General features: G+C 44.9%; 1 protein-coding gene across 1 annotated transcript in view; it reads left to right on the forward strand.

Annotated features, from left to right (window-relative positions):
- The first annotated feature begins 9,224 nt into the window (after positions 1-9,224).
- GRIP2 (glutamate receptor interacting protein 2) overlaps positions 9,225-14,297 on the forward strand; it is a 257,685-nt gene continuing 252,612 nt past the window's right edge. Inside the window, exon 1 of the mRNA XM_041465029.1 lies at positions 9,225-9,323. Coding sequence (XP_041320963.1) covers positions 9,269-9,323 — 55 coding nt within the window. The 5' untranslated portion in view covers positions 9,225-9,268. The remainder of the gene's footprint in view (positions 9,324-14,297) is intronic.

Genomic DNA, 14,297 nt, shown 5'->3' on the forward strand with positions numbered 1-14,297 from the left:
GAGATGTTAACATGAAGACATCACTTCTGCACACTTACTCTTTATGGAGGGTCTGGTTCTTCACACTGAGCAGAAAATGGGCTGGCATAACAGAACAAATTATTGCTGTACGTGTGATTTCCTGATGCATTGGAAAAAATCAGATCTGTGTACTTAGGCAGGACACATCTCTGGCACGGGGTCATTTTATGGGGTTTCTCTACCATATGGGCATTGATTACCCAGCAGTCATCTTCCATCTGCCTGCATAGATGGCTAAGTGTCAACTATGATTAATTTATTAAGAGAACAAAACTATCTTGTATATATAATCCTTCTCAGATACTCTGGTAGGGAAAAGCTGCTGTTAGGTGTTTCAGAATTAAGGGAATTTTTTTCCTCCACTGTAGCTCAAAGCCTTGGTCCACTCTAGTTTGGATTTCTCTTTATTTTCTACAGTGAGATTTATCTGCAATAAAGTGTTCTTTCACTATCCATCATCCTGTCATTTATTCCAAAAACATGAAGTGAAAGACATAAGTTTTCTTTCTGGACAAATTAGATGAGGAGAGGCTTGTTTGGGGAGAGGTTCGAAAGGCTGTTTAAGGTAATTTTCCCAGGAAAAGAGAGAGCAGCGTCTAAAGAAGAAAGGAATAGTGGTGGATGGCTCTCTCCCGCTCCCCTCTGCAGCAATGTCCCGGAGGTGTCACTCGCGCTGGCAGAAGGACCTCAGGGCGGTAGATGGCACTGCGAGACTGTCATTGCAGCTGTGTAATTCCCGTCTGAGCGGGACCGTGAGCGCTTGGCAGAGGCGACCTCGCATGAATGCCTCCCCTGCACTTCCCTGTCATCTCGCCAGCAGTGGAGGGGTAAATTGGTTTCTTCTCCCCACTCCTCCGGTGTCATGCATGTAAAGTTAGGTGAGAAATAAGACAAGGGGAGAACCCAGAACTGCAAAAAGAGCTGGCTCCAGATTTCCAGCTGCCAGTCTGTTTGGTGAGAGTCAGTGGGACTCGAGTTTGGGGTTCTTCTCTGGCCAGCTCTATGCAATAAAGGTCGGACAAGTGCTTTTATGTTAGGAGACTGAAATAGCAGCCACCTTTTCAATCTCCTAGCTGACAATGGCTTTGCAAGGGCTGAGATTGAAGATTAAATAGCTAAGGAGTTATCTAAAGGGGTTGTTAGCTTTCCAGAGACACCAAAACACACATCCTAAGGAAATCCATGTTCCTTTTGCTTGAGTGACTCCTGTCCTGTTGTTGAATGGGCCGTCAGCCCCTAATACAAAGGCTACTCCCCATACAGGCCTTCCCATACAAATGTTACTTAAAACCGAAGCCACCAAAGTGTTGCTATATGAATCACGAAAGCTTAGAGTGATTGTAGATGTTATTTTAGCAATAATTGAGAAAAGAAATATTCAGTCTCTGTGCATAGCGAGAGCTTGAAAGTGTGTGTGGCACTGCTGCTATTAGTCAAATATAGACAAGTGGAATGAGAACTAGAATAATGCTTCAAAATGAATAACTACATCAGGCAAAAGTCCAATGATTTCTTTATTAAGGCCTTGATGAGTGCCAAGCAACTTCTCAGCTATATCAAGTAGCCATACAAAATGTGAATTCCAGTATTTTATGAAACTGAAACTGAAGGAGGGAGCCCACTCTGCAAGGAAGTGAAGGGAGCTTTACATTTTTTAGCTCTTGCCCACAGTGCTCATTTCCTTGCCAGCTGATTTGGGACACATCAGAACACTGAAGAGGCAATTATTGTATTTTTTTATCCCTTTTGTATGTACATGCAAAATTACAGAGTGTTTCCATTAAGACCAACAGTCAATATCAATGATTTGCAACTGTCTTGCCTCTTCTCTGATCTGAAATAGACTGCAGTCATTAACGTGCTACTGACAGCTGGAGCTGGGTCACAATGAGAGGGACAAGGAGGCAAGACAGTCATGGTAATGACTTTTAACATATGTTGACAGAGATGTAGTGTTGCTTTCTGCACCCTGCTCTGTGCTTGAACTGCTTCTGTTCATCAACCAGAAAAAAGAAAACCACTTAGTTTTTTCTAATGGCAATTTTGAAGTTAGTTTTCATGAGATTCAAACAGTCATGTGCTTTACTGAGTGATGGATGGATAGTATTTCTCTGCTTATTATCAAGTGCTGTGGGTTTTGGTGGAATAGAGGCGTGCTTAATGCCAGCTAGGGTTAAGGAGGGAGCCTGAGACTGTGGCATGAGTGAAGGCTGGGTCCAAGCCTGTCTTCGTGTCCTGAGTCATCTGCCAGTGATGCACAACAGTAACTCACCTCATAAATTTGTTTTCCACAGCTTCTGGTTCATAAGATTCTGGATACTGTTGGATCAGCAGGGCCAAACTTTTGGGAGTCAAGCCTGCCAGCTGCTACCTCGAGTCTGACTGTCCAGAGCAGCTGGGATTGGATTTTACTTCCCTTCCACTGTAGTTCTGAATGGACTTCTGACATGGCAGATACTGTAGTCATGTTAATAGAAGGCACTGAAGTAGTTCCATTGTGTATTTCTTTCATGGTTGTTAAAAGACACTGAGCTATTTCTGGAAGAAATGACAAATCCCTGGTGATCAACTTTTTTTACTTGCACAGCTGGTAACCAAGAAAAATGCAGTTTGGGAGTGCAGGAACAGCTTAAAGATCCTTTCACATAAAGAACAATTTGTCAATCAGGAAAACAAATCAAAATGTAGAGCATGTCCTAATGGGAAACCTTCCCAGGCTGTCTGGTACATGGCATTCTGGGTGGTGCAGAGCCTATATCTGATAGGTCTTTCACTTAAGTGATCTGTAAAATTTCCCTGGGGCACCTCTGCAATGAGGAGCAGAGATGAAACCTTACATAGCCAGAGGCAAATCTTGCTGCTAAGTGGATGCCTGGAATGAAAACCTCTGTGTAGCTGTGGGATAGTTTGGAGATTTTTGCTGCGGGTACATGGTGGTAAGCACAGTTCTTGCTTGAGAGTGTTATGTGGCTTTATGAAGACAAACACTTGGACATGGTGCAAATGGTGACATTTTATTAGTGATGCTGTGTGTGTGTCTAGAGCAAAACATGGTGATGTGTGCAGGGGGAAAACTAATATGATAAAGGAAAGGAGGGTGTTCTGAAAGCAGTTTGAAAGAGAAAGAACATGTTGCTTCCAGCAACTCCATCTTCAATCAAAAGTTAGAAAATGGCTCTTCATTGCTGTGACCAAGTTCAATCTTGTTTTTAAATTCTCCAGTCTTCCAAAGTAACATTCCAGATCACACAGCAGCTTCACAGTGACCCAGACAAAGCTGACTGAATTGAGGAGATTTTCACACAGGATGGGATCAAAAGTATTGTCTCTTACGTTGCATGGTTGTAAACGAATATTAACAGTATTAAGCAATTGTATCAGCTGCTAATGCTTCAGACTCTGCTGTCTGCTTCCATGTGGAGGGTAGTACAGAGAGTAACATGTAGCATGCACGGCCACCTTGGTTATTGAATTTCTGACATGTTTCAGTAGCCTGGAAATCAATAGGCAGCAGCTGCAGAGCAGCTGGGGGCACTTCATGGCCCTAAACCCTGCTGTCAGACCTCGGAGTCTTGCTTCAACCTTGATGGTTTGGGGCATGAAATGAGGAAGATGCAAAGCTTCTCTGTCTTGCTACACTGTGGTCCTCCCAGCACCGTATTGTGTGCTGGGTCACTGGCAGGTAAATGGGGATAGTCTCTGTGGTGGGGCATTGGCAGTAAGTGACAAGATTACATTTGGGAACAAGGTGGAGAGCCAATGTTGTGTTGTTGGCAGAAAAAGTGACTGGTGTCTGTGACTTGCTCTAAACAGCATCTATAAGTTAAGAGCCCTCAAAGGAAGCAAAACCAAAGCTTCAGCACTAGCATCAGCCCAGCAGTCAGCTCAGCAAAGACAGGCCTTGTACCCAGGAGATCTGCTGACAGTGGTGTTGCAGGAAGTGGAGAAGCAAGCAGAGAAACCCCTGGGTTGGCTGGTCACAGGCAGCCTCACTGCTTCAGCACTCAGAGCTTGTTGTACGTGTACTTTGTAGGGTTCCTGTACAAGGAAGATGACTTTGGAAGGAGGTGAAGGGTGGGTCTGAGCCCCTTCATGCTTATGCTGTGATTTCCAAGGGAGGAGGTGAAGAACCAGCTCCTGAGCTGACTCCAAGTATGCCTTTGGGACAGAAAAAAGGAGCACTTCAGCTCCCTTCCAGCATGAACAGAGCACAGAGGTGACCATATCCTCATGGAGACCATAAATGGGGTCTATACTTGTGTCAGTGAAATCCAAAGACATCTGTCTAAAAGGTATTCAGAGAGATGAGTATCACGCAGAAGAGGCAAAATGACAGATTGCTTCCAGCCTTCAGAACCTAGGCGGACATGAATACTTCTGCAGAAATCCATAGTATGAAGTGCCTGATGAGAGGTAGGCAACAAAACAAGTAAACTGTTTGCACTGCCTGAATTTAAGGCAAAAACAGAACCAAGTTGGATTAGTAAGTAAAGTTGCTATTAATCAACCTCTGATGGTAGCAAAGTGAAGATAATCCATTTTAAAATTGCCTTTAACCTTCTACCATTACAGGATCATTATTAAATTCCATGATCTCACTGCTGTGTATGGGTATAAAAGCAAGTGTAGCAGCCAGTGAGACAAACCCACTGTGACGCTGTGTTGTGACAGAGATTGATGCTCTGTATCCCCACTGCCCTTCCATGTGCCTGAGAGGTGAAAGTAGAGACTGGTTCTGCATTAATGCAGCCATGTGCTATTTACATATCATGGTGGAATGGAAATGAATTTCCTACAGTCCCTGCCTTCTCCTTGTACAGCTCTAAGGATACATGGTGCACTGCTTCAATACTCAGCAAAGTAGCCCAGCCTTGGCAGAGAAAGAAAATTTATCTTTTACTTAATTAAGTCTAGGAGTGGGAGTGAGAAAGGAAAATATTATTCTAGACACCTAAATAGATTTCCTTTGTGTAGGATTACATAGGTCAAAGTAATTTCTAGCTTGATCTTAAGTATTGAATGCTGCCTGGCAGTAGCACCAGGCCAATATGGAGGGGAGAGAGCCCACAGTCCTCTCTGTTTCCCCAGAGGGTTTCATGATGCCTCCAGATCACTGCTGAAGTAATGCCACCTCTCTAGTGGTGCCACCCCACTAGTGGTACATACTCACTCAAGCTGCTGGGAATGGTGGGTGGACAGAACACCACGCCTAAGGGTCTCCCAAGTCCCAGATCCTTATGGATTCAGGCATGGCAAGAGAGGAGCTCTTAAGTCACTTGGTCTGGGGCTGAAAGTGGAGATTGACTCATTTCACTGACTTTCCTTGTTGCAGGGAGCCAACTTACTCTCGTTGTGAGATGATGAAATGAGTGACTCTCAGAGTGAGGGAACACATGACAGGAGAGTTTGAGCTGGAGCTGTCTGGAGGCAAAAAGTTCAAGGACAAAATGGAAGCTAAAAAGCCTGGACATTCTCCCTTAACCCCTGCAGGAAAAAGGGACTTTTACATGGGAGCTTCCTCTTGCCACACAAGTGGCATCATTGTCTACCATCCACCATGTGCATGCAGTGTTCAGGAGAGGTGAGATCCATCCCATTTGCAAATTCTGGTTTGAAGGCCTGTGACAGGCCTGAACCATTGCTCAGTTCCCAGCTTCTGAGGTTGGAAAACTTGGTATTTTAATATTTTTTTTCTTACAGCTGTAGTGGTATTTAAAGCACAGTGGAGCCAACTGTCCCCTCTTGTGTGCCACTGAAAATTGCTGGGAGGGAGAGGTAGAGTTTGAAGCTAGCCAGGACCATAGAGACCATGCTCTCTGCAACCCATTAAGAGCAAACCTTTAATTCAAGACCTCCCATCATTCCTCCAGCCCTAGAGAGATACCCCAATACACATGCAGGGAAAACTTGTTTTTTGTACTGAGCCATGCTGCCTCTTTAGGCTGCGCACACTGCAGGGCAGAGACCTTTCCTTTTGTCCAGCTTAGGAGCAGCTGGGACTTTAGTCTTGCTGTACTGTGTGTACCTCAGTGGGGCAAGGACCACCAGCTGCTGAAACAGCCAATGAGCAGGGCACAGAGAAGTCCTCAGTTGATCAAACCAGGTCGTCCTGTCCTGGGGCATGTGGCCAAAGAGGAATCTCTGCCTCACAAATTTGGTTTGACAACCATTTCTGCAGGATGGGGGAGGACAGCAGTGCCTTCTAAAGTTGTGGAGTATCCATGTCGCAGTGGTGCCTAAAATCCTGTGTCTGGATAACATTTTGTCTGTATAACATTTCAGTTATACCTCAGAGAGGTTAGACATTGCTCAGTGACACGGCTGTTCACTTCTGAAGTTTTCTATGGACTTTCTGCTGCTTGAAATATCCCTCCATGACTTCCCTCCAAAGAAGTACTGTGGATCTGTCTTACATTGATTCTGCTTATGAATTCCATGCTGGTACTTCTAGGTATGTTTCGTTTTCTCTAAACCAGTTTCCCATGTGAGTACTGAAGTTAGTGCTGAAGAAAAACTCGCCACACTGGCGTTGGCTCTTTCTACAATAATGGATATGTCAAATTTGATTCTTAAGACCTCTGAGCTGCTTTTTCATCTAGTAATATGCTTGCTATTTTCACATTTAATTATTTCTGTGGTAGTAGTGTCCATTAAAAAGCAGTTCTGCTCTAGCCATAACAGTCTAAAGACACTTCAGGGAAAGAGTCTTTTGTGAGAACAACCAGTGTAAATGGCAAAACCAGATGAGATTTTAGGTACAAAAAGTGTCAACTTAACCTTACTTTTAAGAGCCCCTTCTTCTATCATGTTTATTTCAGATTCTCATTACGTTTCCTGAGAACAATATTAGATCAATAACAATCACTTTCCTGGAAATAATTTTCTAATGCCCAGAATCTGGTTGTCATTATGCAATTATAAAATACAGCTAAGGAAATCAAGGCACAGAAATGCAGGTGATTTGCCTGTGTGGGTGGTTGAGTTAGTCATATAACTCAACAGCACTTGTCTCCATGTGCTGCATTTTAACTATTGAAGAAGCAGCATTTCCTTTCCCCAGGATTCGTCCTGGCTTCAGATGAATCCTTCTCAAAAAAGCTTCTGAGTTCTGCTATCAGAATATTTGGGGCATATCACAAACTTTCTATAAATTAGCATGATGTGCCCTGATCCAATCCAGTTGTGGAGTTGTGATTTGTTGTGAGTCCCAAAAGTACAAAGAAATTGCAGGGAAGGGGTGGTGATGGAGGTGGTGTTGTGTTTTCCTCCAGGGAAGAAGCTGTGCAAATGTGCTGTATTTAGCACGAGGAAAGGAGCTCTTTAAGAAGTTTAGCTGGGTGGGGAGTCAATCCCTTCTTATGTTTCTAGTTTGAAGGTAAATGTGGGCAAAAATATATTTTTATGTCTGTGAATTTTTCTGTGCTGCTATTGGGGTATAGCAGGTCTGAGCTATATCTGTGCTCCTGCTGCCAACAGTCCTCAGGAAATCTCTCTTAGAAGTGACTGCTCCAGCTGGCTGGAATAAGCCTTCAGGTGCCATCACTCCCATCACCGTCCTTTAAACTGATGGGTAACTCTGGTTAGAAATATGGAAGGGAATCAGCCTGTACAGTGCTGCTCTCTGCTGTGGTAGGAACCTCTCATGCAGTCCTAGGGCATTGCATGCTGCTGTTTACCTCTGCAGTGTTGCAAGCTCTTATGCTCAGATGAAGAGGGCTGTCTGTTCTCATGAGTTTATGGTTATTTCAGCTTAACTCACTGCAAAAGCATGCTACAATAGTAACTTCAGAAGACCCTCTGCAGCCCAGCTCCCACACTGCTCTTCAAGAGCTTGGGGGGCGGCAGGAGAAGCTAATTTAGCTGTAGGCCTTTAACTCAAGTACCTCAGTTAGGGTTCTCATCCCCTAGACTGCTCTAAAGTCATGGATTTCTGCTTTTGCCCCTTCCTGCAGAAACTGATTTTCTCCCTTGATATGCTCAGACTTTAGGAGGTGGTTTCAAGAAGATTCCCAAGTACCTTTGTGTTGAGCCACTTCCATTTCCACCAGGCACTGAAAGGGTTTCCAGACTCCTGCTGCCCAGCTTGGCATATGCAGTGCCACACTTGGCTGGCAGCTCCCTAAATGGCAAATGCTTCTCAGATGTGAGCAGAACACAGAGGGTGAAGCTGCTGCCCCTTGGCAGGGTGCTAGGCTGTCCTACAATAGCTGCTTTTCATGCAGGTAGGGACAGAAAGGCTGAACTGAAAAGCCAAAGTCCATATGGATGCATTCTCTTGCTATTATAGCTGCCCTGTTCCACCAGAGTGGTGTGAGACATCAGCCTCTGAAACCGGAATTAGCTCATGCTATCCCAAGGAGAGCTTAGTCCCTAATATTTTAGATTATAGTAGATGTCACACATAATATAATAACTCTCACAAAGGGAGGCAGAGATGCAGAATGAGACCAACCAGATAGCTAATAAAAGGCCTCATGAAGAACAAAAAAAGCTGCTAGTGATTGCCGAGATATGTTGCCCCCAGGAAATTAAAAGCAGGAATGCCCTGGCATATTCAATAAGCATCTTCTTTGTGTCCATATAAAAGTGCTGAAACCTCTAGACTATTAAGTAATTGAAAAGATACTTGTAAGTTTTCCCCATACATTTCAGCTGCTTGAAAGTGGTAGCGAAACAAACAAAATAGATCAGCCTGGCTGCTGTGCAACTTTATTTACCAGAGAACCCAACTTCAGGATAAACACACGCGTGAATGCGCGCACCTGTGCGGGGCTGCCAGGCAGCTGCCGCTCGGTGAAGGGAAGAGGCGCCAGGCTACTACTGTAAGGAGAATGTAGAATGAGAACAGTGTGCTCTCCGTATCTTCCATGGGCTTATATCTGTCCAACGTCAACCGGAGATTTGGGACCCGCAGGGCGCCGGTGTGGGTCGGAGCCCGGCGCCTGTTTGTAGGCGGGGCCCAGCCTGTCTACGCAGACCCCCATCCCCCCGGGGGAAAAATATACAATCCATACGTATTGACACAATTTCTCTACCCCGCTTCCCCGAGTTTGCCGTTGCCCGCCCTCCGCGGCGGGGGGAGCGCACCTGCGCGGCGGGCGGCCCGGGGCTGTGCGCAGGCGGGGGCGGGCACCGGCCATAAAGCGCCGGGGAGCCCGGCCGCGCTCGGCAGCGCCCGCCGCTCCCGCCGGGCCCCCCGGGCCCCTCCAGCCACGCCGCTGCCCCGGGGGCCGGCAGCGCTACCGCGATGCCGGGCTGGAGGAAGAGCCTCGCCCTGTGCCTGCAGCGGATGCAAGAGGACGGTGAGCGCGGCGGGGGGAAAGGAGAGCTGGAGGTGCTCGGAATTACCCTCTGCCTCCCCTTTTCCGTTACTCTTTGGTGGGGTGGTGGTGGTGATGGGTGTCCCTCTGGGAGGGGGATGATCTGCTGGTATGGAGCTCCGCGGATGAAAGGACTGGAGGGGAGATGCTCTTCGTGCCGGTAAACTTTGCCGCAGCCAATCTTCCCTTCCATCCCCGGGCTTGCTTGGTTTCTGCTTTTGTTTATTTTTCTTGTTCGAGTGGTGGGGGCAAACCTGAGTGCGAGGTGGCTGCGCGGTCCTTTTTGGCTATTTAGAGGGCTTTGTAGAACCTGAACCCCAACTTTCTAAAGCGCCTGGTGATGCTGTTTTCAGCTGGTAATTTTCCCCAACGCCAGCTCCACCTGGGGAGTAAAGGGTTTGTAAATTGCACAGTGGACGTATCACGGTAATCTGATTCCTTTTGTGCCGCTTACTGTTGCTCACAATGACTGTGAATTTTTTTGTTTACATGCTCGAGAGTGTGATGTTAAATAAATGCTGGACCTGCGGCTCATAAAAGTAGTGAGAAGACATCCACAAGGCGGCACAGCGTAAGGGAGGTTTAAATGCTGCACTCCGGCTCCTGCCTTTGTAGATGAACAGGGATGAGAGTGGTGGGGAAAGTTTATGTCTCTGAAATCAAGTTTCTCCTGTGCTCTCATGGGACTCAGGTGCAGGAGCTGATCCGGGATAGGTGGAAACAAGCAGGAATATGTATTTTATAAAACTGCTGTTTTTGTGCAAAGTAGCTAATGGCAGGCTTTTCCTTTGGACTCCTTCCCACACTACCTCTCTAGACTGTTCTAATCTGTAAATAGACTTAACAAATATATGAAGTGGCACTGTTGCAGCATTTCGTGTGAGTAATGCAAGAATCGTGGAATTCTCTGAACCTGCTGGTTAATAAGCACAGAGAGAAATTGTGCTGTTAGATCCCCTGCAAGGTGTTAGGGCAGAGTCATTAAGCTGCTGTGCCTTTCAGATGCTGATTCCTGGCTCCCACTGCTTTGGGAGAGCACCATCTATTTCTGCGGCTCTAGGACCATGGCTTCCCCTTGGAGCCTTCATCCACCTGAGATAGAGCTGTTAAAAATCTTGTCCTGTAGAAGACTGAATCAATCCCCTGCTCAACACACCGAGACCTGTTGGCATGAATTCAGCCCTGTTATGGTGCAGTGCTTTGTAACGCTGCCTTGCTGCAGCTGGCACGGATGCTTTTGCACCATTGGATCAGGGTGGCTTTGGGAGCCTTATTAAACATTCACAGCAGAGACCTCTTTGATCTACAGCTGTGCTGGGTTACTTTCTCTGTGACTTCATACGTGTATGTACTGGCTCTGTGTAATGCCTTTCCTTCTCATCCCCCTTTCCCTCTGATTTCAGTCCCAGCACTGCAGTGAGTCTGTGGCTGGTGTGCGTCCCTTTGAGTACATTGCATTTATTTCCGTGGGTGGTTCACAGAGTAGTCAGTCTTAGGAAGGTGCCATTTAATCACAGAATGGCTTATCTGGATGGATAAATCTTGCAGGCTTGAGCTGATACGCTGTGTAGAGGAAGATTAGCTGAGCTTGGAGGGAACTTCTTTTCCTTTTCTACAAGGCAACCGGTTTGATGGTTGTGTTATAGCATATAACTCTGCAGGGGCAGCAGAGGAAGTATTTGGTAATGTTTTTGTAGCACTGCAGTGTTAACAGGTATGTTAGAGAAGGTTTTGCATCATGACGTGTCCCTGTCTGTGACGGGAGGATTGGAACTAGATGATCTTTAAGGTTCCTTCCAACCCAAACCATTCTATAACAACACTGCAAGAAATGTCTTTACTGTTCAGATTTTGATTTTACAAACCAACTTCCAACCAGTATATGAAGAAATATTGACTTCTGTTTTTCTTTATTCAGAGCAAGTTATGTCTGTCTTGTTGGCATCTCTATGCCTGTGTGGTTGTGATAGGTTTGGGGGTTTTTTGATGCCCAAGCTGGGGAGCTTTTCCCCTGGGCATGTCTACTCTGCCCATTGATTTGTTCACTTCCTCTGTGGACCATAGTACTTAAGCTTCCAAAGGAAATGGCTGGTGTTCAGCAGGAGCACAATTGTAATTAGAAGAGTGGTATATTTTGGTTACTGAATATTTAAGTGATGAGCACTGCTTGCAATTTGCAGCCGTTCAGAGATGACAATTTGGAAGCTTCATTAATCACAGCTGGTAGAAAAGGTCAGCCATGGTAAGTCATATAGGGAAATGCAAGGTATACACAAACTGTGATGAAGTATGATTGCCATTTCAAATACCATGCACAGTGAGTCTCTTCATGCATGTTTTGCCTTAAAATTTCTGTCTCCTGGAAGATGGAAGTGACTTCTGGCCAGTATGCAGAATGCTTCATTATATAATGTGCTGGTATTCCCCACCACAAAGCGACTGGTACGTGGGATGTTCTACTGCTTATTGTGTTTCGTACAAGGAAAACAAGAATTGATGTCAATGATTTAGAAATATTTGGTGGAAAATGTGTTTCCTATGGCCTGCATTGATAACAGACCTATTACTCCAAAATTATGGGGTTCATCAGCTCAGCTCCTCCCTGCCTTACTGTGGGGTTGTCTCAGGCCTGAAAGAAGAGGTTAAAGCATATGGTCTGGCTTTCTGTCCCTCACTCTGTGTGCAGAGCTTTGTGGCCAGACCTTCTACTGATTTTTCTCCATGATAACTCATCCTCTTTTGAGGCAGTGATGAGAACTAGTTGGCCAAGCCAGATCCTTTTCCACCCCTCCTATTGCTGTCCTCTGTCAGTGGGGACTGAAGGATTTGAATTGCATTCTTGCTGCTCCAAGGTTTTCAGTAGCAGAAGAAGCAAGGACTAATTTCTGCTTTGGTAGCAAGAATGTATGTGGGCAGGTGGGAAAGTCTCTGTTTTTGGCACATCTGAGTGGATGTGGAAGCTGTGTGTCTAGAAAGGATAAACTGTATCTGCAGACTGAGAAGTGGAGATACTTTTATCCAAACTGGTGAAAAGCAGTGTTAGCTAGATGGGTAAGACTTGTGTAAGATGGGCCACGGTTGTGGGCAGGCACCCTTTGCTCAACCGGAGATGTTTTTCAGCTTTCAGGGGGAGGGAATACAGAGTTTCAGTGTAAATTTAGGCTGTTGCTACAATTCCTCTTCCTCTCCCAGATGGTTTATCTTGAGTAAAAGCAGAAAATTTGACTCTTACCTTTAAAACTCCAATATGATGACTTAATAAAAAAAATCAAAACCAAACCTTATGAAAGACTGAGGTAATGGGATTATAAAATGTGAAGTGGGTTATCTAACCCTTCTTGAATCATGAGGCAGGTGACAAGGAGGGGAAGGTGAAAGAGACAAGTCAGAAACGCTTCAAAAAGGGACAATATAGCAGGGTTATGTTGCTGCTATTTGCCTCCTTCCCTTGTATACAGCTCTGTGCTTGTTACCTTGGAAACAGCTGTAGGAGCATATAGGGGCATTTTGCTGCTGTGCAGCCGTGGGCAGAGGTGTCCTGTGGTGCATAGAAAGGAAAATCTTTCATGGTGCAGGTTGATTTGCAGGATGAGGGTAACAAAGTAAAAACCCACTGCAAGATCTCCCTTTCTTGGCTGCCCTGTCTTGCTGCAGGTACAATTTGGCAGGAGTGGGACCTTGGGGAAAATTTAACAGGGGGGTGGATTTTCATAGTTTTGTCAGAGCTATTTAAATTTTTATAATAGGAAAGTAAAAATATCTCAACAGTCTGTTTTGAGGAGGCTTATAACAGCTGGGCTATGGACATCAGGTTTTTATTCAGTTCCTCAGAACAATGTACTGGGATGTTTTGCTCAATAGCTCTGAAACTACGTCCATGACTAGAAATGGGATTCTTCTTTACTTATTCACATGCATCAGGGTGAAACATCCCACTAAGATGGAAATTTGCTAGGTTTGCATGATTAGCAGAAAATTAGATCTTTCAATGGGTTCCATGTTGTTTGTGATATGCGTGTGATGTGTAGAATAACTGCTAAAAATAATGTGAATTTGTCTTTTGTTCACTTACCCATAAACATTTTGATCTTGCAAATGGTATTGTGTGCATAACTTTAAATCAGTTGAACTATTCTGCTGTTTAAAATAGAGTGTTTTTTTCTTGTGCTTATCACATCAGAAATAATTCAGTCATTGGAAAGGTTTTTTTGTTGTTCTCAAGTTGTCCTAGGACCATCTTTCAGTGCTAGGTTGAGTCTATTCCATTTTAATACATTGCTTTATGGAATCCTTTTGTCCAAACCTACAATGACATGATCTATTATACTGGCATTTAATTATCAATAAAGAAATTTGGCTGTGTAGCTGTCACTTTAGTGTGCAGTTGAAATGTTACAGCTGAAGAGCTGTTACATCTGTCCACTGTATATGGTGTATTAATTTATTTCTGCATGTGACACTTTTGCTTTACAGTGTGTCCAAGCTTTATCAGAGATGAGGACTTGCTCACACAGAGCTCAGGAATTTATGGGCTGCTGTTTGTTGGTAATACTCATTATACAGGCCACTGCTTTTAAACAAAATGTAAAAATAGAGGTTCTGACCCTCCAATGAAGTGTGGTGAGGAATTAGGATTGCATGAAGGGTGTGGTGGTAATGCTTAAGGGATAATGCTCACTTATCAACCTGATGGAACAGCTGAGCAAATCCTGCTAGACTTTGATGGAGTCTTTTTTCACTCATTAATATGCTGATGGGGATTTGGCACCCATTGAGTGAGTAATAACTCACTCAATGCACCCGAGCACTGTGCTCACTGCTCCCCCCTTGCAGATGTCACACTGCTCTGACTTTGGGCTGCTGCTTTTGATCCCATACTTCAGCAGTATGAAAATGTAACTCTGATTGAGAAGCCCTGCAGAACCTGGGGATGAAGCCACAAAGGTTTTATGGAAT

The sequence above is a fragment of the Pyrgilauda ruficollis genome, unplaced genomic scaffold (assembly GCF_017590135.1).
Source record: "Pyrgilauda ruficollis isolate IOZ18807 unplaced genomic scaffold, ASM1759013v1 scaffold10, whole genome shotgun sequence".
In the NCBI taxonomy this organism is placed as follows: domain Eukaryota; kingdom Metazoa; phylum Chordata; class Aves; order Passeriformes; family Passeridae; genus Pyrgilauda; species Pyrgilauda ruficollis.